At 44.6% G+C, this 25,671-nt stretch overlaps 1 protein-coding gene across 1 annotated transcript in view; it reads right to left on the bottom strand.

Moving 5' to 3' along the window:
- Positions 1-727: 727 nt before the first annotated feature.
- LOC8042242 overlaps positions 728-25,671 on the bottom strand; it is a 174,629-nt gene continuing 149,685 nt past the window's right edge. Inside the window, exons 3-4 of the mRNA XM_042289646.1 lie at positions 5,113-5,172; positions 728-1,167 (exon numbers count right to left, since the gene is read on the bottom strand). Of these exons, the coding sequence (XP_042145580.1) occupies positions 728-1,167; positions 5,113-5,172 (500 nt within the window). The remainder of the gene's footprint in view (positions 1,168-5,112; positions 5,173-25,671) is intronic.

Raw genomic sequence — 25,671 nt, 5'->3', positions numbered from 1 at the left:
GTTGTGGTTTAATCTGTCCACGCTTCTTGCTTTGTGACTGGTCCTTCGTTATTTTTTTCGGTCAATGCTGCATTCTGATTGGCTGTGGAGAAAACTTAAGATGTTCAAGAATCGACACGCTCTGCGTTTTTTAAGCTGTCAGCGACCATTGTAGGATAAGTTGCTGTTATAACGCCCCGAAAACGCGTTTCGCTCGCACCACATCTCTAGAGTTGTGTTATTTAGTAATACTGGGCTACGGGTGGTGGGGTAACCTCGCCAAGCCGGAACACCCTGTCCAATCGAATAACAATAGAAACGTGGCGTGGTCCTTCAGGCCATGACTTGCAAATGTGCTGGCCTTTTCTTTTTCTCAATAGCACTTATGTTAACAGCATTGTTGACCCTGTGGGAAAACCGCGCCCGCCTCTTGTGAACCATGCAGATATACCGTAACGCTTTCGCGCAGTATTGGTGAGTTTAACGAGGCGCAGCCTGTCGCGACAGGGAAGGTACACAAAGAGCGCGTGGCCAATCGCTACGAGTGGTACTTATCGTCGAGACTTTACATCGCTTGTCGGCCGCTATGAAGTCGACCTTCAGCACCGCACAAAACTCAGTTCCATCCCGTCACGGCGCTGAGCAAGTTCGGGTCCGTGTCTCAACGTCGGCAACCCGGACACGAAGACGTTCTTGGAACGTTCCGTTGTTGTGGTTCCGTGTTGAGGTGGCTGAAGAAAAAGACCGTTCACTTTTTGCACCAGACTCCCAGAACGCGGACGCAGAGCGCGAGACAGATGACCTCGGCCACCAGAAGCGCGATGACGCCGTAGCACACGAGTAGATGGGCCACCGCGAACGTGTACACTGTCTTGTCGCAGTAGTTGTTGGGCTCGTGGAGCAGGGGCTGGAACCGGGGCTTGTAGATCCGGAGGACCCAGTAGTTGCCCATGCCAAACCAGACGAGCAGGAAGATGGTGAGCGCGTACTCGGTGATCTTGGTAGACGTTGACGACCAGACTTCGTCCATGTCTCCGTCGGCGAGGCCATCGTCAAGACGCTCGTACCTTAGCCGTCGCATCTGGTGGTAGAGCAGCGTCCCGACCTTGATGAGTCCGAAGGCACCTCCGATGAGGAGGTACAGGGGAATGTTGGGCTCCTTGGGACATTCCTGGAGGTACTGGATTCCTGAAAGAGTTTTTGATTGGTTGGGTGAGATTACGAAAGCGCGTTTTAAAGTAAGGACAACGGGGCTTCTGAATGCAAAATTTTATTGAACGTAGTTAAAGTTTCTTGATGCTGTTTGAGTTTTTTGTTGCTACAAGAACATTTGAAAAAAAAAATGCTACACTTCTGCTTAACCACAGAGCATACGGTGGGCCAGTCTCCGCGATATGCAGAGCGCGTTCAGCAAATGACAAAGTTTAAATGTTTGGCTGTAAATCGCTATTTACGCAAAAGAGTGACCAGGGCATCTTGATCTCTTGTGATACCTGTGCAGATAAAGGTTTTCTAAACAACAAAACAAATTCGACGTCCGTGTTTAGACGGCGTAGTATCGGTCTGCCTTTGAGATATGGCGATGCTGGTCTACGGGATAGATAAGAAGGTTAGTCAGTGCAGTATGACTGCTAGCTTGTGTTTTTAAAGCGGTTGCTTTACGGGCGACACAGGAGGAGGAGGGGGAAGAGGAGAAGGGAAGAGTGGAGGAGGAGGGATGAGGAGGACGAGACAAGGGAGGGGGAGGAGGGGGGATGAGCCTTAAAGGATGAAGGAAGGATAGAGGTGAAGGAGGGGGGGAGGAGGAGAAAGAGGAGGGAGGAAGGGGAGAGGAGTCCCAGGGAGGATGAGGAGGGAGGAGGGGTATATCCTCCCCTCAGTACTCTTCCCTCCTCCTCCTTAAGAGCTGCGCTATAATTGGTTGTAAACGTCTTTCATTTTTTTCATCTCAGCTATCGATGAGGCCGTTATAGCAATCGTCCAATAAAGTTTAGTTGGATCCTCAATGTTTAATTATAAGAATTAGAAATGAAAGCCGTTTACAATTCCGTGTAACGCCCGATTAGAGCGCAGCTCTTGAGAAGTAGGACGGAAGCCTACTGAGGGATAGGTGACTCCTTTAGGTCACGTGACCTCAGGGGGTCACGCGACCTCAGGGGGTCACGCGACCTCAGGGGTCACATGGCCTCAGGGGGTCACGCGGCCTCAAGGAATCACGTGACCTAAGGGGTGTCACGTGACCTCGGGGGTCACTTGACCTCATGGGGGGTGTCATGTGACCTTGGGAGTCACGTGACCTTGCGGTTACGCCGACGCCGCTCAAGCCGGAAACGGGCCTCCAAGAGCTGCGCTCTAAAAATAAATACTATAAACTATGGAACAATGGTAGCGTTCATTAGCCCTGTTCGCGTGCTTGGGGTATCCGACGACCACCCTGCAAGGCAGCGCTCGAATTCATTCGTTTGAGCGGCAGGTGTCGCTCGAAAGTAGCCTTTTTTTGCGACCGACCGTGCTGACTGGCCGCCGACCGCATAGGCTAGGTGGAGCTACCTGATTCAGGTGGTTCAGTCGTATTCATGTGAGTACGCGTAGCGGAGCGCGTTGAATAAACCACAGTTCACGCAGAAAGAATAAAAAAAAAAACTACAAAGACACTTGAGACTGCTAACGTGTCGGAATCAACACCATCTAGACAGAAGGCCTCCGCACGCGTCATCACAGTCAGATCGATGGAGTCGTGGGATTGGTCACGAGTGCTGCTTCAGTGTTCGGCTGGGGCTCGTGTCCAACCAGCGCGTCGAAGATCGGGCGCGGGCCCGATACCCGAGTTAGCGAGATCCGACTCTGATGACGTTTCATAGAAGGAGAGGAGACCATGCGGAGGCCTTGTTCTGTCCAGGTGGTGTTGGTCGGAATGCGAAAGCATTCGTATACATAGCGTATTCCTCCAAACTGCGCGCCGCCTGAGCCCGGCCGGGTGACCGCCCCTTACCGGCGGCCACCGGCGGCTAGAGTAACTGTATATGCTCCGCTTGCGGAGCAGAGTACCGCAATGGTGCCATTCTGGAGCCAAGCACTGCGGGAAGCCACGGTCGGTTTTTGCAGGGGACGCGAAGGCGCGGACGCGAGGCGGCGTGCTGTGGCGTGCTGCGGCGCGCTGGGTGAGGAAAATAGTGCGGCGTGCGGCGAGAGCCGCGCAGGCGCTGTCATCGTTGTCCCGTCGTTTCCTGTTTCCCTCTCGATTGCAAAAATCGCACCCGCGGATCCTGCGGGTCGCATATGAAGTGAAGTCGTCAATTCGTTGCGGTAAACGACGCAGCGGCTGACGAAAACGCCGTCCCCTCCCTTTCGCACGAGAGCTCGCCGACTCGCCAAGAAGGCCGGATGTGCCGGTCGCGTATCGCGTATCACTCCGCGAGAGCCGCAGACGCGATCAACGCGATCGTCGTCCATGTCGTCTGCTTCCCATACCTTGGAAACGGATGTCCTAAAACATCGCTCGCGTTATAAAAAAAACAGGATTGTATTGTACCCAGTTGACGCACATAATGTTCAATGACTTAGGAAGCTTTCGGTTCGTTCGATTTTAGTCTAGGATCTATATTTGGCGAACTCAAAGCGGAAAATATGTTCCCCCGAAACTCGGCGCTCTGGAAGGCCGCTTTCCCGCACGAAGGTCGGATCCAGTTCTGCCCACGTGACTACTCCTCCGCCAATACGGAGATGGCGGCGAAAGGAAAAGGAACGCGATACTCTGGCTCTGCAAGCAGAGCCTATACAGTTACTCTACCGGCGGCCGGGCCGCGGCGCCATGAGAGTGGGGTGGCGTTCCTTGGAACTATGCCGCGCGCGAGCCAACGGGAGTCGATCCATCGATGCATCAATTCACTGCTACAGACTACAGGCTTCGCTCCCTCGGACAGGGGCATTTAGGTGCCGTTTGCCGCGGCTACAAAAGCTGATTACGCCGGTTCGCTCAATGGGACAGTTAATGCGTTCGCTTTAAAACACGGAAATGAACGAAGAACTCTGGGTGTCTGTCCCTCGTCCATTTCAGTGTTTTTATTCTTTCTGTGTGAACTATGTATTAATCTACGCATCCATGGCGCCTCTGTTAAATGTTCTGGGGCTATGGCGGTCTCCAGCGGTCAGTGGTACTACCTTTAATTTCGCGGTGAATTTGCCCTGATGTTAGTACGAAATTCGTTCTACACGTGCGATAACGTGTTTAAATATTATTGAACGCGTCATGGCACATGGCAGGTTGTTGTACTTTTAACTGGGACAGACCTCCTCAAAATATAACTCACCTGTCCAGGTGAGTTATATGGCTGGGGGCATAATATGGGCGGCTAATCTTCACGGTAAGTCGGGTGATTAACTAAATTCTTAAATTTATCTCTTTATTTAGTGAAGACAAATACATGGTCTCAGTTAAAATCATGCTCAGCAACTTTCTAATCGTAACCATGTGTATTAAAAGTTAAGAATCAACCGTTAGCTACATTTTAGACGTATCCTGAGGATTCTACCCCAACAGTGAGTTCCCCTGGCCGTATAACTCAACCGCACAAACCGCATTAGTGTACACGTTTCAAGGCTTTTGTTCAATGCGTCTGTTCTAACTGAAATCACTCTCCCTGTACAAATCCCACGTATTTTCGGATGTAGATATATGCCTAGTTTTGTACGTTTAAGACTGGGTCACATATTTGTGTTTCAATGTTATCGACTGCTGTGCAGCCGTCTGCTACCGGCTAGGACAAGAGAACACCCTGACGCCATCTATCGGGTATCGTTGGAACTCCTCTGATCTGCGCAAATATTACAAATCATTACTTTCCCTCGTGTTTTAAATAATTCTGCCAAATAATAAAAGTGGCGTTTTTTAAGGGTAGATTCAATATCACAGTTACTGCAAAATCTTCAGTCCAGCTGTGCGCAAATAGGACGTGTTGCAGTAAGCGATCGGTCAAATCTTGGACGCAAATGTGTGAGCCAGCCTTTGCCTTCGAATTACGGCAAGATTGACTTTTCGTCGAATGTATTCGAATGCGACGTTCGATGGACGTCGAGTGACAGCTGCGCACGACGGTCGCTTGTCGGCCATATCTATAAGTTGCGTTTACTCACCTATGATCATCATGAGGAGGGGCAGAGCGGAGAACATTGCGATTAGCACCGTGACGACGACTGCAAAAAAAAAAAAAAACAATGGCGGATTTTCAATAACAGGCTTGCAGGCAACAACGTAAAAAGTGGGAGAAGAAAGAAAAAAAAACTTTAATCGGCAAAGGAAGGATTGTTGCGTGTAATTGAACATGACACACACTTTGCACAAACCGAAGAAGTCACATGACAAATAATACTAGTAGTAACTCCAAGTAAATATCGCGACACTGTTAGCGCGAACACGAAATCGGCGCATTTTCGCATTTTACTTCTAAATAGTATTAGCGAGCACGAAGTTTTATCGCCTACATTATAGATTTAAATGAGCTCTTTCCGTATTAATAATAACTTGGATGACATCCCTTGGTTTCAAAGAGAAAAACTGGAAAAACCGGCGTTCGCTTGTTCGCGGTAACAGTGTCGCCCTGTGTACCTCATATATAACTGATTACAATGTTTACGTTGTGTTTCATGCGTTAAGGAAAAGTACAATTGTTGTATTTCCAGTAAATATCACTTAGAAATAATCCCTCCCTTTCAGAACACGCGTCAGTTGTTCCTCTACACGCAATAGCAGTCGAAGGGAGACATTGCCATCTATAATCTCTGATATGGCATCTAAATATCATATTTAATCCATCCATAATCCCATCCATCTATAACACCATCTATAATCTATGCCATTTGTAACCGCTGATGGGAGGAGAACGAGAGACAAGTTTCAGTTGTTAATGTTCTGCGACTTCCTGATAAAAATTGGGATATTCTTTTTAGAAAAGATAAGTTCGTCGTGCACGTGGACGTACGCACGTAGAATTGTCCATGCTCTTTTTAGCAGAAGGCATATCCGGGATGAATATAGGTTAGGTGAACGGATGGATGACTATGGCTGAAATTTAATGAATCGGGCTGCGGCTTGCGCCACCTATGAGGGCATGGAAGATACACGCAGGTCCTGGCAAGACCTCCGAGATTTTCCGCGTGCTGGCTGCGCTCCTCAGGCTATTGCATCCGCCGGAAGAAACTGTTACTGTGGGGCGCTTGGTGGCGCTTGCAACCAAAACCAAACAATACAAAGGAATAGCCGCGATGTATGAACATCACCATTACCGTCGGTCTACGGAACTTAGGAGGAGCGCCGAAATGTGCCCCCCGCCTCTCGCCGCAACACCTTTGGCAAGGAGGAAGTTCGAAATTCCAAGGTTCATCTTTTCAAAGCGTGAAACGTGCAGAACAAATGTCCGTGCACGCAAGTGACGTTCAGAAAGCGATTCTCATGCATGACGACAAAGAATACATCAGTGCTTGTTCCGCCGGCCCAAACAATATCTGCAGGACAGATATAGATTTGCATTAGAAGAATGGATATTGGGGCGAGTGGGTGGGAATTCATCGTGTCATAGTCATGTAATGCTGTTATAGAATAAAGTGTCGTTTTCGTGCGTTTTTCTAATAAAAATCGTCATTTTATATATACTTCGTCCACCCTCCCTAGCTTTAATCCTCAACTCAAATGCGAATTGTGAAATCACGTGGTAGTGACATCCCTTCGGCACCGGTGCGATGACTCCTAGCTTCCACCGTGCTTTTTATGCACACCATAGAACTTGTCATTCCCCAGTGACAATAAGTTCCGTCAGGGCACTCATTGGCCACGAATGCGAATCCAAATATTCGTCGACGGATTGATTGTTGACGAGCGCATACGTCCGAGTGACGCAGTTCTCGTGTCCAATGCGTGAGCTGGGCTCTGCTGACGTCAGTTTGGCGCCGGTGACGCGCTTTTGGAACCGCGGATGTATCATACTGAAAAGGTGGAGAGCTTTCGAAGGCAAGAAGGTACAAATTAGTCCGCTATATTTTCAAATGTTCGTGCCGAAAAGCTGGCTTTTGACTTTCCACTTTCTTTCTTTTGGCCAACTGAACGATATGCGATTAGTAAAGTCCCAATTTAAAATCATTCATCCCAACCCAAAATTCGTTTCACGGCCCCTTTAAGCTGAGACCAGAAGCTCCGCTTTCAGCGCGAGCTTTCTGCCCTTGTTAACACAAGTGTGAACGCGCAGGCACTCGCAACCAAAGCACTGCGGAAGCCAGCGAGCTCGCGCTGAAGGCGGAGCTTTCATTGTCAGCGCTCGTCTCGCATGTTTCTTCTTTGTCTATATCCTCTTGTTTTCGGGCTATTTCCACGATCAATAGATTTGTACCGGCGTGCGGTCGTGTATCACTACTATGTGGTGCACGTAAAAGACCCCAGGCTAGCAGTCGTACTGCACTGGCTAAATTTCTCATCTAGAGTGGGTAGCAATGTCGCCATGTTCTGGCAGACTAAACTCCTGCTGTATAAAAACAAATAATGACAATCTTCTTTTTTGATTCGAATTAAATTTTCTTTTTTGAGGTATCATCCAGCGAAACAGCGCAAAGACCAGCACCGCCAATAAAAATTACGAATCAACAGATCGAGATGAACTTACCTGCCTCTATTCTGATGATGAGAACAATGAAAATCTAAGCTTCATGCCGCGGGCTCACATTTGACAGAGTGCTTGGAGGTGATTCTGTTTCCGTTTGTGGTTTTGTTACAAGCGCCACATCCGGAGATCTAGAGAACTGGCTCGGCTCTTTTTCTTCTGTTGGGCAGCAGAGCGTTTAGACAGGCAGGAGCAGAGTGCGAAAAAAATCTCGGACGCCATGGTCCTGGTTGACATGGGATCTATTTCAGACCAAAACCTGGCGATAACTATTGGCGACGTGAGCGATCGAAAGCGTCGCTGTGGTCGGCCCACCACAATTGGCCGAATGCTGACTATGACGTCAGCAAAGGATGTCTCATCGACGGAAATAAGAGTAATGGAAGAACTTCAATTTTGACGGTGTTGGCAGTGTTGCTTTGAGAGCGCTATGATTTCAGGCTTCCACCATGCCCATTACAAACACCATCGAATTTGTTCTTTACGAGGTAATGACGTCACGAAAGGTAACCAAACGAGGGCGCCACCGAAACATCTCTCCACTAATACTTCGTTTCACCTTAGCATGGACAAACTGTGAAGGCTGTGCAAGCGCGAGCGGCTAGCCTTGACTGCTTTGACTAGAGCACTCGCTGCACGAGCGCTTGTGCAGCCGCCGAGGCTTCATCCAAAGCAAATAGCTCGTGCTTTTAGCATGCGCGACTAACAATAGACCATGCTGGCGGTCATAGATGTGCGCGCGAATGCTGAGCGCGTGCTAAAGGCGAACATCCACGGTTCTTTTGCAACGTGCATTCTGCACTCTCAAGATTGCCGGTCTTAGCAACCTATTGATGTGAGCTATATAGTTCTTAGCATGCGCTTTAAACAGCACCCACAAATATGGCGTCCAATGAATACTCCCTATAAGCTATGTCATATTTCCTCCTTTTCCATCTTGTTGGTGACTAAAGGGGAGGCGCCGACGATCCCGCGTTAACTTTTATATGGGCTGTGTCTGTACCACAGTTCGATCCTCTCGTTTCCGGCCACTCAGAACTTTAAACTTAATAGCTTGGCCACTTTCTTAGTTGGACGTAACAATAGCGTGGATTTTTCTATAACATTGAGGAGATGTCTGTTAAATGTTTCCGGACCATGTAATTTGCATTTTTATAGAGTAATATCAGGGCTATAGCAGGCCAGAGCAGGCCCTTACTGCTCAAATATTTCTGGGTATGTCATAGCTTAGCTATTGCCAGGATTTGGTGCGATATAGGTTCCGTGTCCACCAGGGCCGGCGAGTGTCTTCAATTCCCTCATAGGCGCAAGCCGCAGCCCGATCCAAAGGGTTCAGCCATGGTCATCCAATCCGTTCATCTATCCCCTATCCAACCCGGGTATGCCTTCTTCTAAAAAGAGGATGAACACATTTACATACGCCTATGCGCACGGCAAACTTCTCTCGTCTAATATGGATATCCGAATTTGTATTGGGAAGTTGCAGAAAATTCTGGGTGATCGGCGGCCAAGTGCGCGAACGCTCCGCAGTTCGGAGAACGCGAAGCAGAAGCTCGCGTTCTAGAACCCAGGCATTCTTCGATATATTCCCACCCCTGCCCGTATCGATCTGGATGAGCATGGTTCCGACGTGCGGTCGTGTATCACTACTACTTGGAGCACGTTAAAGAGCCCAGGCTAGCGGTTGTACTGCACCGGCTAAATTTATCATCTGCCGCTGGTGCACCAGACGCCCATTCGGCCTTACTAACTTCCCTGTGCCTAAACTAAAACCCAACACAATTACGCTTAAATAAAATCAACTCTGCCGACTTCAAGGCCATACCTGGACATAAAGGATTGCCCGTCTAGTCTTTGGCGACAGATATCCCCGTATGTCGCACCTCGTTGACAATGCCCAACGTTCGCTCTTTTTCTTTTGTTTTCAGTAGGTATACCATTCGTTATTTACAATGCGTGTCGCCGGACAGCAGCGCTTCACCTGTGTTTTATTTATCCCGAGGAAAAGCTCGTATCCGGGCACCATATGTGCTGCTTACGCATAATGATTTTACTCCAAGAGACAGGTACCCTACAGCCACGGGAAGCACAGTGCAAGTAGACCCCATAAATCACGCCCCGCAGAGCACATTCGTCTCGATTACGGGCCACGAGCAGGGACACGAGAGCGTACCAGATCCAATACATTTAGATCAGCGCTTGACGCTGAAACTGCCTTTTTCTTCCGTTTAAGCAACGATCTTTCCGCGGTTCTTCTGTTCGTCGAATCCGCGGCACGTGGCGAAATTCTTTTTTCTTTTGTTTTGCTCGACAAACTTGGTTTTGTTTTGTTTTTTGTTTTGACTGTCTCGATCAGGTTAGAAGAAGTAAGAGAAGTCTGAACAAGTCCGAAAAGGGGATCAGAATTTTTACTTGGGCTTCGCGCATTTCCCGGCAGGGGCACTGTCGGTTTAGGGCTTCCAGGCAGGCGCGGTCGCGAGCCGCGCGGCCTTGAAAACGTGTGCGCGAATGAGCACGGTTCCTCCTGTTGTTGCGCATCTCGCGGCCTTTGCCGGAAATGAGAGCGAACCTCCGAGACACTTGATACGTTCACCCGAACCCGAACCTTCAAGACATAAAGGCCCGTTCACACTCTTGCAACCGAGTACGACTGAGAGAGACCAGACCGGTTTTTAAGCCTCTTGCGACTCCTTAGGACCAGCTCCGCAGCAGCGCATCCGGTCCTAAGGCGTCGCAAGAGGCTTAAAAACCGGTTTGGTCTCTCTCGGTCTTACTCGGTCGCAAGAGTGTGAACGGGCCTTAACGAGGCGCACATTCTTTTTTCCACCGGGGTCTCGAGCAAGTGTCACAGGCTAATGCTACACAAACATTTCGCTTCACCATAATTCTAAGCGCAACCAACTTGTAGAAACGTATGAGTTGACGAACGATGTGAACTTGAGCTTTTGGCACTGCTTTATTGGCCCCCTTTGACCCGTAGCCTTGGATGCGCTAGGACTTATGCTAGAACGAAGCACAGCTAATATCAGAACGGGGGCTTTTTTTTTTTTTTTTTTTTTTTTAGGTGACAGTGTTGTTGACGTTGACTGAGTTTAGACACCATAAATCTTAAAGAAAATATTTCATTTTTTTAAAGCGCAGCTCTTAGGCGCCCGTTTCCGGTTTGAGCGGCGTCGGCGTAACCGTGCTGAATTTAGCGGGAAAAATGACACCACGTGACCTCAACACCAATTCGTTTCCCCGCTACGTGACATCAACACCAATTCAATTCCCCGCTAAATTTAGCGGGGCAAATTCAGTTTCAAATTCAGTTTTTCCGCTAGATTTATCGGGAAAATTGACGTCCCGTGGTCTCAACACATATTCAATTCCCCTTTAAATTTAGCGGTTAATTAAATTGGTGCTGAGGTCATGTGACGTCAATTTTCCCGCTAAATCTAGCGGAGAAAGTTTACTTCAGCGGGGAAGTTTAGCGTGGAAACTAAATTAGAGCAGCTAGGGAGAAGGGGGGATGGAGGAGGGGGAGGACGAGGAGGGGCACACCTACCTCTCCGTATCCTCTCCTCCTCCTCTAAAGTGTTACGCTCTAATTTCGCATTGCAGAGATTTGTAAACGTCTTTCATTGCAGAGATTTGTAAACGTAAACGTCTTTCGTGTTTTATAAAATAATATATTTTGTTCATATTTTTAATATTTCAGCGTTTACCGCAAGCGGATTTTACGCGCGAGAAAAACCTGTTTGCTCTACACTCATATCCTGAAGCTGTAATTAAAACAAATTGTGTACTAAAAAAGAAGCTTGTAAGTTTAAGGTTGTTAATTAAAGGGGTCTATTTGTTATCCTTCGCAGCGCAGTGTAATAAAAGCGTTTCTATTGGTTAGTCGGACTACCTAACATAAAATCACAAAGTTTCGGTCACAGCGTTTCGTTTTTAAGTCGGTAGTGAGTGTCAAGCACGGAAGTTTTCAAACTGTGGTCCGCGGACCCCCAGAGGTCCTTGAAAAACTTTACGTAAATCCGCAAAAAGAAAAAAAAAAACAAAAAACGCTATATATATTTTTTTTCTTTTCTTTTTTTTAGGCTGTCGCACACGACGTTTGGCGCAGAATGCATTGGGGGTCCCTCAATGGCCTCCAAGTGGGTCAGGAAGTCCGTGACGGCCAAAAGATCCAGAACCACTGGTCTAGCACATGTTCCAAACCAGCCTTTACGGCTCTGAAATGCGTTAAAAAACAAACAAAAAACACGATATTTTGACGGTTGAATGGCGGCACGACGAAGGCCAAAACAAAACCTAATGGAACGTCCTCCTTCGACTCTGTGCGTGGCGTGCACCGTAGACAAATCTGATTTGCAAGAGACTAAGAGTAACTCCAGCGGCGTGCATCTGATCCCTTTTCCTCTGTTTCACGTTTCGGCCGCCAGTTCGCACCATTTACCACTGCATACTTGGATGGGTGGCGGCTCCCCGTTTCTCTAGTTCACACGTTTTCCGCTGGGTGGCGGTGCCCACTCAGGAATGGCTTAATGGCCGGGGAATGAAATAACAATAAAGACCGCGATGCTCTTTTTTATGTTGATAGGTTAGTATCTATCACCGCAGAGGTCGGTAAGTGAATCTCACGCACAAAAAATTGTAGTGGGAAAAAAGGACGGGGGGGGGGGGGGGGGAGGAGAACAGGGGAGGAGGGAGGGGGAGGGGGGTACCAACGAAGTTAATCAATGATGCCGTTGAGTGCACCTCGAGGGCTAATAAGCTTACATCGTAACGTTCTTTACCACACGCGCGCACGCCCACACACACTCACCCACACATATACACGCGCGAATTGAATCAGACAAGATCCAAGGTGGTGACGGCAGAAAACTTGCGTGTTGTACATCACGGTTCGAAAAAAAAAATGGATTTAATTTTATCTACGAACAAAATATGTTAAATTGTAGAAAAAAAAAAAAAGACATCTCTGCAAGAATTAAAAAGAAAAAAAGAAGACGAGGGGACGCGCGCTTTTTTTACAGTTTACTTCGAGGCCAACGCGGAACTCCGTCCCTTTCCCCTGAAAATAAAACGTTAGTTTTTATAAACACGGCAGTTGACAAAATTCCGGTTCGTTTTCAAAGAAATTAATCTAATAAACAACTCGCCAAATCGACTATTCTTCCGACGTCTTGCGAAGGTACTCCGCGACAGAGTATATAGTAGCGTACCTCTTTACACGCTCTTGTTTTCTATTATTTGGTTTCCTGTTTACACCTCAAGATGATATATCTCACCGTAGGCCTACTTCTTGTCCCACCAACAGAAGTAAAAAAAAAAAAAAAACGAGTTTGTGTGTTAGCGCTATTTCCTGTCCCAACAATAGCGGGAAAACAACAACAACAACAACAACAGCAACAACAACAACAACAACAACAACAACAATAACAACAACCACAACAACGATTCGGTGTTTTTGCGGCGCTTAGCAGCAGACCATGTTGAAATGCAGTAGAACTCCTTGTCCTCTGGAATGTCTATGCTATGCCCTTGATTAAACTGAGACAAAGAACATAGGGGGAAGCTCAACATTAAATGTCCATTCAATGCTGAGCTTAAGTTCGTCTGCTTGCTGCACGGGAGTTGCCATGATGTCAGAGCGGCGAGGTCTTATTGGATGATTGAAAAAAACAAATAGAGGGTAGACCTCAAGGCCTTTAGCATTGAGGTCTAGCCCAGGGTGTAAGATAGACAGGTGGTGAAACGAGAGTCAAATGAGCGACCAGATTGTGTCCCCCTCGGGTTTCTCTTTTTCTGTGGCGCCATCCATGTGGAGAACCGCGAACTCTCACTCTGGGTGGGCGACCGGTGGCGACCGGCTAAATTGACGGAGATGATTTTTCGTGGATTTTTAGTGAAAAAATGTCGTGCTCTCGGTTTATTTTGCGCACTCTCCCATAAAGTTCCATGTAAATTCAATTCCAATTGTTTTCCTCTCGCCGCAGCGCCATCTGTCGCAGATCGGGGGTACCCGCAAGCAGACGAGTACATAATCCGGTCACGGCGCTGGGGTAGGCTTCTATGGGCCGTTTTCCCACCTGTCTATCTTACACCCTGGTCTAGCCACTATTCTTTCCATAAAAACATTCAGAGCTCGGCGTCGTTCTGTCGTCGCCGCAACTCCTGCGCAGGAAGCAGACGACTTGCTCTCCGCATAAAGATGGCGTCTTCCGGCGTCTCTTTGGCACGAGGAGAACGCGGTCATACCCAGCGCGTCGCCGCTTGTGTTCAGCTATCTTTTTCTTTAGCCCGCTCCCTGCCAGTGTTGTGCGGAACGGCGTTCCAATGAACAGCGTTCCTGGAACGCGTTCCTTGTAGGAGAACGGAGGAATGCCGCCTTTCTATTATGCATCGGTGAAACTGGAACCCGTTACGTTTTCGAGAAAATGGCGAGAGGAACGGCGTTTCTTTTTGTAATTTTACACAAATTTAGTAAGCAGTTAGACTTTTTTCATTTAATTTTTATTAGTGACTTCTTAAATTTTTGTTCTTAAGGGATGGGAAAGTGTCCCGAGAAATAGTCGAAAACAAAGAACTGGAACAAATGTTATTAGTGGCGACTCGATGCGGGTATTCTCATTAGCTCGCTTGATTTTAGGTACTGATTATCCCAAGCAATATTTCATTAAAATGCGTGAATATAACGTGAAGGTAACGACCCGTTCCAATCTTACAAATGTAACGGAAACTCTTTTCAACCACTGGAACTTGTAACGGGAATTCGTTCCAAGATTGCGAAGGAACGAGAAACGAGCTTTCGTCTCTGCTTTAAAGAAACGCTCCATCAATTTTTTTTTTTTTTTGCGGGTCTTTGCAAAGTAGATTGTGGCACATCCAGTGAGCCCTTTGTGCCGTGACCCACGCATGTAGACGATAAAGAGAGGTGGATGTCACGTATACCTCACTCTCCCGCGCATGCGTACTCGTTTCCATGTGACGACCGGATTGTGTTGAAATGGGGTAATGAATTAGTGGAATTTCAACCTTTTAAGTGACATTCCAAATTTAACTCGAGCACGTTTTCTCGTGGTTTCAGTTTCGGTTTTGCTCCTTGGCCCTCCCAACTGAGCTGTCGTTCAATTCTTACGTGTATCTGCATGAATGAGCAAGCGACGACCAGAGCAATGTTTTCTCTTAAAATGTCACCATTTGATGGCATGTAATTTTTAGTTTTGTTTTTGTTTTGGCGGTCATGTGTATGCTCCTTCTTTGTTACAAATGGCGAATCTAGGTCGTTCAACCGCGGGCTTCATGGCGAACACTGACATCTAAAAGTACGAATGAACTCGCTCTTCGACGATTGTAAAATCAAGAAAGTTACAATTCCGAATTAACAAAGGCCAAGTAAGGCCGCGCTACGGCATTAGACTGTGCGGTCAATGTAAAAGATTGATAGGATCATGAAACAGAAGGCGAACAATATATCCTGTGGAACATTATATCAAGTACTGGAAACGAAAAAAAAACGCTAAAGACTTAATAATAATAATAATAATGACTTTATTTTCAGTGCCCAAAAACAACCACAGCGGTCTTCACTTTGGTGCACCTGTTCAATCCTAGAAACACGTTGGTATATTACCATCACACAAAAACAAATAAACAAACAAAATGTTATCAGTAAATTACAAGGTTATTCAACTGATGGCGGTACAATGAAATGGATGTACAGAAATCGAGGTGCTTAGGAGCAATGCTGTTGTATAATGTCTGAATCCGAGAAAGCGGTGAAGTACAACAAGGTGAACGTACATCAAAGCATACGGGATGTCTAGTATGGCGTAAGTTAACATGAAAATTAACTTTGCTGAGCATTGATGGCGAATCAATTACACTATTCACAACCTTATGCAAAAATACAAAATCATGAATCGTTCGCCTTTCAGACAAGAGTGTAAGCGAAAATGACCTAAGTATGTATTCATAGTCATAATAACAGCGCCTTTCAAAGTGAGAATGGACTTGGGAATTTTATTTATTAAGAACTTCTTCATGTACGTCGCAATCCAAAATAGTTGTTTCATTAACGCCTACAAAACCCCCGTGAATAGAACTAGAGATTTAAGACGTACTGAGAGGTACGTAATTAAAAAAAATATATATATACACACCCTGTGCGAAAAGTAGCATCGGAATTATTACATTCCTTTTTTTCTATAATGCACTTCCAGAGTCCCTGACCTCTCTATCCACCCTCAGAGTACTGAAACGAGAACTAAAGAAATGGTGCCAAACATCTGAATCATAGCTACCGTAGCTTGGCCGCGTTAGAACATTTTTTTTCTGTTTTATTGCGTACCTTGTCAAGTGCTAAATTGCGTTTTTATAATTGGGTGTAAATACGAAGTCTATTTCTCATGCCCTATAGAGCGCTCCGTGACATTTGAATTGTGTAGATCAATGTTGGCGCTTAATTGTTCTTCTTTCGCAATAATTTTTTATGCCATGGTGTTTGTGCGTACTCTTCATTTTAACTTTCTTTTTTTTTCTTTTCTTTTTAGAATTGTGATTAGTATGCATTTCGCACACACAAGCACACTTCAGCTTTCGTGAGTCAGCAGTCTTTATTCGGTGTTTTCAATGTGAAATAAACATTGTCATTATTAAAACAGTGACTTAAGTGTGCGAGGTCGAGGCTGTCACTGCATAGTATACTGTCTCGAAAAGTACAATACGGGAAATATGTCATGGAATGGAGGCATGCAGACATCCATTTAGTTTTTGTTTATGCAATAGTGGTGTCTTTTTATATATAAATGCTTTTTTTTTTCGGATAACCTGCTACGGTGTTACCGAGACCAAAATTTCCGTTCGGCATGCGGGAAAGAAAACAAGGAACAAACATTGCACTCAAAAGGTTAAAAGTGATGGATTTGAGAGCAAGGCTGAAGAATAAAAATCAAGATGATTTATATCTTGGCTTTAGCAATAATCGTATTTAAATCCAGACCGAGTTTCCTTCTATAATTTCAATCAAACATTTCCAGCAAAAAGAACGAACCTAAAAAATTGATTTATATTTACTGTTCGTGTATAATATGATTATTTTTATGTGTATTTGTTTACATTTCAATTAAAACAAATTGAACAAGAAAGATATATATATATATATATATTTTAAGCTGAACACAAGCAAAAAGCGTTTGTCAGTTACGCAGTGTACCACTGCAAGCATGTCAAAACGCAAAAAATAAATAAAATAAAAATAATGCTATACTGCGAACAAATCGGAACGCAAAAGAAAAAAAAATTAGAAATACAGTTTTTTTAATGAATAGAAAATTGACCTGATTTTGCTGTAGTATGACGGGGTCATTCCTCCGCATTGTGTCCAGAAACCAGCCGATTTGATCAATCAATCTATCATGTTCGAAATACATATCTTGGTGAAGTCCAGTACTTTTTGTCTGCAGTATTTTAAGCTAAATTAATCCGGCTGAAAATAAATAAATGTTATTTAGATAAAACAAATCAAATTTTCAAATCATTGTTTTTATTTTTTTTTACTTTAATGAGAGCTGTTGGCGTACACAATGCCTTGTACGTAAGAACACGAGAATGCAATCGGTGGTATTCCATAAGTCGATTCTGGCCAACATTACGCGCTGAACTCAAATTAGACTGGCTTCTTGAAGCAATGGTGAAACCTCAACACACTAAATTGCTCTTTTAGACGAGGTGACCTGGAGCGCTCCTGTAGTTTTTGTGGATATAATTTTGGCATGGGTGGATGAATAGATGAACAAACGAACTGCTGGCGATTATAGAATTTCGAAAAAAAAAATCTTAATGTGTGCTTCTAAAAAGAAAAAAAATAGCTGCCGAAATGGGCGTCGTGGTATATTGTTCCGCATGGTCGAAAGAGTGTGAAACAGTCGCTTTGCAAAAAGCATTCTTGATTCCTACTTGGTGGTGTTGCGGCATTTCTAGCTCTGTCTGTGTGTATGTGTGTGTGTGTGTGTGTGTGGGCATGTGTGGGTGGGTGTGCGCGCGCGCGTGTGCGCGTGTGTGCATGTGTGTGCGTGTGTCTGTGTGCATGTGGGTGATTTTTTCTTCAAATTGTATCGCAGGCCACGTATTACATCCATGCGTGTAAAGGTGTTTGCAGTTCTGTCGCTGCGTCTAAAAACTTAGCATATTCTGTAATATCAGTGTGGCACCAAAAAAAAAAGATAAGTGCAATATAATGTTTTTTTTCCACTTTATTACCGTTATTTATTTGAGAGCGACTACAGTATAAAAAACACACATCGAATTCACGAGCACACGGCCGAAACAATTTCCGGTGTGCATCAAAATACGCGTAAGTTCAAACCGTACAAACCAATACACAAAACGTCATCAAAAAAGCGTATCATATCGCCAAGATTAATGACACCTCCCAGGTACCCCGCTGGAACGTTCTATTTTCTTTCCTGCCATTCCCATTTACTTTCCAGAGTTGGCTACCTCGCCTGGCTCCCGAAGACAAGTAAGACCTCGCGCGAACGCGACGTAGCGAAACCAGGTTTCGGTACCAAAAATAAATGACGCGGAAATGAAATATGTTCGGTCGCCAGACCGACGGAAGTATAGCAAGCCTCTATCGCTGTCGGCCGCGGAAAGTGCAAGGATTATTAATTTCCTGAAGGGCTTAATTTCCGAGTGCAGTCACCAGTGCACGCCAGGTCCGCCGCAGTAGAAACAGAGATACTAGGTTTGCCCTTGCTTTTTGTATTCCATTGCACATTTTCCTTCGTGACCCTGGATGTTGCTCTGAATGTGTTCTTCTCCTTAAACACGAGAATCCAGAAGTTGTTTTGAATCTTGTGAAACTCTCAGAACCAAGGGTCCTTTTGAAGCACAAATAAACCGAAGTGTCGCCGTGCAGCTAACACTTTTCCTGATATCGTCCCCGACGCGTATAGGAAGAAAAAGCAGGAATTAAAAATAACAATATTACAATACATTACACACGAAAAAAAAAAAAAACACATAGCGCAAAAATAATTCGAGCTTCCTCGAAACATAGGTGGCGCCAGTCACTGCCCGATTGAAGAAGTTAAGCCGTATGTGTTCATTCATTTATTCAATCCGAGCTCTGACAAAACGGAATCAGATTTTGGTCTACTAGAAGTGCCTTCCGCAGTATCGCTCTCTACTGAGAAAAGCGTTTCATTGGGGTTAGTTGGCGACGCTCAATAGACCCTTTTCAAACGTCCGCGCCACTGCATGTCCCACATGGATTGATCACGTACTCCGATTTTGTATTGGACACGAAGGTTGCGTCATCGTTCGGCGTGGACTCGGATCCAATCACACGCTTCGTGTTCAAGCAATGGCGACCGCACACGTTACCTCGTGAAATTTTGAAAAGGTGGGTCTATTGCATTCACAAAAAATTCTCACAAGATGTACGAGGCACGTCGAAAAAGTGAATTTTGTTTTGAGATGAGCAAGTATAGACAGCATTGCTCGTTCAATGCTTTTTTTTTACTGAATTTTGCGTATTTTAAAGGGTAACTCCGGTCACAAGTGGAATCGAAGTATATTACTGATATCGATTTTCGGAGACTAAATACGAGCACTGCCGAAATATTACGCTAATGTGAAGCCGCGAGTCACTCTAAAACCGATATTATAAATTCTACGTCCGGCTTCTCAGCGGGCATTCAGCGGGTTGGCTGTTTGTCGAGCAACCATGTGCCCTGACGTCATCTTCTTACTCAAGGAGGTTTCTAGGTCGTACTAGCACTTCTTTCGCCCTCTTTTCTTTTTTTGCTGCGTTTTCAGTTATTTTAGCGGTCAATTTCTGCTTGTTACGTTATGTTTCAGCGGCCGTAGCATGTAAGTACTCTTCGGCAATCGCCTACTAAGATTATTGACTCCTTTCTCGCTAAAGCGCGTTGTAGTACCGCAGGTGACACTCACCGGCGGCAATAGTTTAGTTCGTTCGTGCTCAGCACGAGCTCACAATTAGCTTTCACAACGTGCTTTGCACACCAACGAGATTGTAGTTCTCAGAAGATAAGTAGGGGGCTCGTTCTGAGCCTGCGTTCATCGTGGCAAACTTACTTTTCGGCCGGCAACTTTATGAATGAGTATTAGTATTCGCTACAGATGTGCGATATCTACAAAGCAAAGCAGGAAAACAGCCGCAGCATCTTATCTTGCCTGATCGGAACCGCTCTTGCGACTGGGCGAGTCGTACGTTTTGCGATACCGCAATACGAACTTTGCGTCTCACGATGGCCATATGCAGCTGATCACCAGGGTTGCCATCATGCTCGAGCCGCGGAAGTTTCGGTTTCGCTGTGGACCCCATGGGGTCTAAAGGAAGCGTCTAAAAAAATTTAAAAAATGAATACCTCGTCATTTAAAGACACTTCCTTCACAAAAAACCGTCGTAACCGTAAAATCCAGAAAATCTACCGGCCAGAGTTACCCTTTATTATGATTATCAGTTTATTTAGTACATACTGCGGAACTTTCAAGGTTCAAGCAGGGTGGGCGGTAAAGATAAATAGCGCTACACTAAGCAATGGTTGCACATAAAACAAGAAAACAATGGCGGAGAAACTGCTGCACAGAAATACCAGATATACAAAATATACATATGTAAAAAATTGAGTAAATCACGAAGTTATAACAATGACCCATCAAAATATACAATGACAAACATAACACTGAATCTACAAAGCTAAAAGCTGAAAGGTCCATCAAAATGTGCATTGGCAAAAATATTACAATGAAAGGCCATTAAGCGGCGAGTGTCACTGAGATAGATAAAAAGATTCCAATGATGATGGCAAAATCAGGTGATGAAAACCGTTCCAGGGGCATTGAATTCCGCTCGTTTATTGTTCTTGGGAAATAGGAAAACGTAAATGTATTTGTACGTGCGAAATTGGGCGTTAAAGAGTAGCGGTGATTGTGTCTGGTTTGCTTAGTTGCCAGGACTAGACGTAATCCTATTTCACGTTAAGCCTTTCGTCATATCGTGAAACAAGTGTTTTGATATCCCCATTACAAATGTCTGCCGCACGTGTCTCAAACCATTATTTTTTGCCCCCTACCGCGAAGACAATGTGTTTCACCGAACTGTTTTCTATCGACTTTATGCAATAACAATTCCGAAACTTCAGGTACAGGTGTTGCGATACGAGAGGTAAAACGCAGGTTCTCCAGAAATAAATTTTTTTTAATGACTTTCCCTATTCACTTTTCCGTGACAAGACAAAGCCCACCGGTCTGCATTGCGTCATAAACGCGCTTTCGCCGTTCATGAAATATTCGCAATCGATCCCGTACCAATCGCTCGCTCGAAACGTTTCATCTAAATATATCCATAAACGAGTGCACGCTTGACGCGGTCCGACATTTATGACGCTAAAATAGTCTTATGACAGACCGAACTTCAGAGTCGTCTGGCCGTTCTATCGACTTGAACATAATTTATTCAAAGCACACAAAGCAAAAAAAGAAACAAAAAGTGTTTTACAAATATATTTTAAGCGCGTTCCCAATAAGATAAGGGAGCACAACTGCTCACGCGCGACGCAGAAGTCAATACGGTGAGCGAGTGTCCTAAAACGCGTCCTTTGCGCACCAGAATCCAAAGCAGACGAAGTGTGCGAGGAGCAGACGAACATTCATGCCGTATATACATCCTTGCGGGACAAGCCCACGCGAACGAAACTCGTTTTTTTCTGGAAGCGCGCCTCATGAAGCTGGTATCATGTTGTTATCTAATGCAGCGAAGATATAAAAACGTGCCCGTAGAATACATTATATACGCGGCACTCATTGGCCACGAACGCGAATCCAAATATTTGTCGACGGATTGATTGTTGACGAGCGCATACGTCCGAGTGACGCAGTTCTCGTGTCCAATGCGTGAGCTCGGCTCGGCTGACGTCAGGTTGGCACCGCTGACGCTCTTTGGGAACCGCGGATGTATCATAGTGAAAAGGCAGAGAGCTTTCGAAGGAAAGAAGGTACGAAATAGTCCGCTATATTTTCAAATGTTCGTACCGAAAAGCTGGCTGTTGATTATCTACCCTCTTTCTTTTGGCCAACAAAACGATATGCGATTAGTAAAGTCCCAATTTAGAATCATATATCCCAGCCCAAAATTCGTTTCATGGCCTCTTTAAAGCACGCCATTTTAAAAGCGCGACTGTTAAAAAACAAAAACAAAAATACAACCCTCGAAGCCTTGAATTGGAGCAAAAATATTTACATTACCGAAGAGAGTCTTTTTTTTCTTAAAGGACGCCTTAAAATTGTGTTGCCGCTTAAAGGCAAATGAAGCAATATATGTAAGCGAGTTGCCTTGTGGTTATCTTTAGTTGGTTTCTCCAATCTCAGGGTTTCGCCACTTTGAAAGTTTACAGCTTTCCCTTTTGTTTACCGTTAATTTTACATCGTTTTAAACGTGCCCAAAATGCGTCAATTGAAATGTTGGTTTGTTTGTTGTTTTTTTTTTCAAAAAAGCGTGTAACACGACACTATCATGTTCGCCTGATATCGAGGTAAACAAAGCTTCTCGCGCCTCTGTTAACGTTTTTATTTTTTCTGTGTGTGTGTGTTTGTGTGTGTGTGTGTGTGTGTGTCCATTTTCATCAAAGTTCAATCAGACGCGATAAACAATTTCCCGTGACGTCACAACCGAGCAAAGACAAACAAAACAATAAAAAAAAAAAACTTATTTCAAACTGCTGCGCTTGTGCTGTGTACCGACGAAACCAAAATGAAAAGAATTGAGTGATTTTTTTTTTAAATCCTTTTTTTGTAGTTTTTAATAGTCAGTTACGTTTTTTTTCTTTTTTTTTTTTTTCCCCAAGTTTTGAGCAATATTGTGGTCTCATCCGAGCTTACTTCTTGCCCGAGGCATCAAGTTCGGATATGGGTCCAACGACCCAACCTGTCGTCCCAAAATAGCAGAAAACAGGTTTTCAAAACAAAATGTAGAGTTCAAATCGTACATTGCGATTTCCTTGAACAACTAACGATGATAAGTTGTTAATAATCCGAATGTTGTTGGTCATATGAAAAAAGCCGATAAAAATGCTCCTAACAAAAAAAAAAAAAAAAAAGCTGCTCCGGATTTTTTTTTTTTTTTTTTTTGCGAGCTTCTTTTGTCTGTTTTGAAATGGTGCCAACTTTTTGTAGAACAAGATAAAATTTAAAAAAAAAGTGCGCGTCCTGAAATTTCTGAAGAGCAGAGTCAAGCGTTAGTGATGTAACATTAATCAACCAGGCACTTCCGGAACCTCAACTAGGCACCTCGCGAACCTAAAAGAAACAACAAGAAAAACAGAATTACCTCAATGTAAGCGTTGCGCGAAAAAAACAAACAAAAAAACACAAAATGACCAAACGCTTAACCGGATAAAGCAACGTATATTGCAACATAAGAAATAATAGGAAATATTTAATGAAGTTGTCCGACTCCATAGCCATTCCAACTCCATGTTTCATGAAGTTTTCCGACTTCATGGCCTGCCATGGAGTCGGAAAATAAATGGAGATAAATTGCCTCTACTCTCAACAAGGTCGCCGTAACAATAAAAAAGAGCGTAAAAAGGTGTTTTTGTTTGCTTTTTGGCACGTCCGCGCTTAGTGTTTGTTGAAAAATGTTTTGAAGGGGAAGAGATTGGGGGGGGGGGGGGGGGGTCTAGATCACTAAAAAAGTTACACCTACACTTGTACTCGCCTGAAGATGCGCACTAAAAACGCTAAAAAAAGTCCGGCTTGTCAAGGATTATTAGTAATATCACCATTCATGTGTTGAATAAATAAATATGTACAAGCATAAAACACAACTGAGCTAATCGGAACCGGATACTTACCAATCTTGCCTGAGAGTTTCCAGTTGCCTTATGTTATCTGCATATTTTTGTACCTTTAATAAGTGAATTGAGAGAGCCAACACTCCGGGAAATGGGTGGTCCTCCCTAGTCGCCTTTTACTTTATCCTCCTAGACTTTTAATACTAATAATTTCCTTTCTTTTCCAACAAACACAATGTTGGGGGCGACGTGGGAAAAAAGCTTTCTACAAACAACTTCACTGGTCCGGAGCCCCCCAAAAATGCAGCAGCAGAGGTGCACATTTTGAAATGCAAATTACGCCTTTAACAGGTGACAAAAAAACAACAACAAAAAAACATGGATGAGTTTTTACATAAACAAATCACACTATAGACGTTTACAACCACGGTCTCCGGGTGCCGCCATCCTACTGCTGGTGCATGTGGGTAGATCGTCTGATAGTCAAGCCAGGCGTATGAAGCTTTCGGCGACTTCCGTTCGGCCGCATATATTTATGACGTACGTCCGGTCTGCCGAACTGCTTCCGATTGCCGCGCTCCCAGCGGACGTGGGCGGACCTTGTTTTGTTTTAAACAAACATGATTCGTATAATTTACGACTAGAAATAAAGGTGAAGTTGTTTTGAAAGTATGAATAGCTTTGAAAGGTTGTTATAACTTTCTTTTTCACTCCTCCAAAGTATCTGGGCGCGTTTCCTCTCTCTCAACGGACTCGCGCCTCGAGAAGCGCTGGCCGCTGGCGCCGGGAAGTCGGCGGACCGTTAGAACGCGGGCAGACGACAAACGCGAGCCCGCGAGGCGTGATTTGTTGTGCTTCTGGGAGTACGCCGCCGCGGGAAGTTCGTGCCACGTACATACGAGCGTGGCTTTCTTATTCTTTTTCGTGGAAACGCATTGTTTTTGGGATGTGGTTAAGCGTGGATTTTCGTCATCACCACACCACCTGCTGTGCCAAGTGGGGGAACCATTACTGCCGAAAGACGGGACTCAAATTGTTTCGATTTCCAACGGACGTGAGGTAGGCTGTATTGGTTCTCTTTTCTGGATTTAGTTTCTGATTAAATGTTTGTGACAACAGAACCTAACTGTCGCAGTGGTAGTGAATATGAATTGTTTTATTTTGACAATAGCTGTAACGGTTTCGAATCACTAAACCAAACCCTATCATCGTTTAGGTTCCCTCTTGTTCAAATCACTAGCCGCGAGAAATATGCGTCGTTGTCAAATAATTGTAGACTTCTGATTAATACCGAAATCAATCACATGTTCACTTCAAAAGATGGTAAACATGTTGCAGTAAGCTGTTTATTTGGGATGGTCTGCGAGTCACAGATCTGTTCCCGTGGAGTGAAAATGAGCCTAAAATGTTTCGATCATCTGAGGAAAATTTCATATCTAGAAGTGCTTAGTGACCACACTCAAGTTAACGTCGAAATTTCAATTCCTCTGCTACGTCAAACGCGATTTAAAAAGACCATCTTTTGTTATCCAAGGGCAAGTAAAGACGCAATTCATGAATACATGCCTCATTTCGCAGGCACTTTTTTAATGAATTTAAAAATAGAACCGTTGAATAAAATTGGAAACTCATTAAGGGGGCTCTGTTCGAGTCATTAAATAAATGTGTTCCCAGGATTTCAATACAGTCTGGCTCCCAGAAGCCTTGGTTCTCTGGAATACTAACAAAGCTTCTAAGAAAAAAGAAACGTTTTTTTTTTTTTTTTTTTGAGCCGCCAAGTTATCAGGGTCTTCTGACAGATGGACGAAATGCCATGAATGTGCTTCAAAATACAAGTATGAGGTAGAAAAAATCTAAGCACAAGTATTTCAATTACAATCTTCAAAATCTTCTAAAAACTAACCCCCAAAAGTTCTCGCGAACTATACAAATTCCCAAAAGCTCTCTACCAACCGAATTCACCGATTCTGACGGAAACGAGCTAAAGGAATGTCAGGCTTGTGAGACTTTGAGCCGTGTTTTTTCTAGCATGTTCACGGAGGAAATATTTACGTTGCCCTCGCTGCCCTCTTCACATGAAATTGCCGATGAAATGGCTAGGTTTGATGTCCCACCGGCTGGTATTGAAAAATTAATAAACAATCTCCCCTTCAATTCCGCCCCTGGTCCTGACGGAATCTCAACCAAACTTTTGAAACTAACAAATGAAGTGTCGTGTGCTTTATTATCCAGTT

The sequence above is a fragment of the Ixodes scapularis genome, unplaced genomic scaffold, assembly GCF_016920785.2.
Source record: "Ixodes scapularis isolate PalLabHiFi unplaced genomic scaffold, ASM1692078v2 PGA_scaffold13__105_contigs__length_92229423, whole genome shotgun sequence".
NCBI classification, from domain to species: domain Eukaryota; kingdom Metazoa; phylum Arthropoda; class Arachnida; order Ixodida; family Ixodidae; genus Ixodes; species Ixodes scapularis.
The sequence above is the reverse complement of the archived record's forward strand: the minus strand, read 5'-3'. Positions and strand labels throughout refer to the sequence as shown.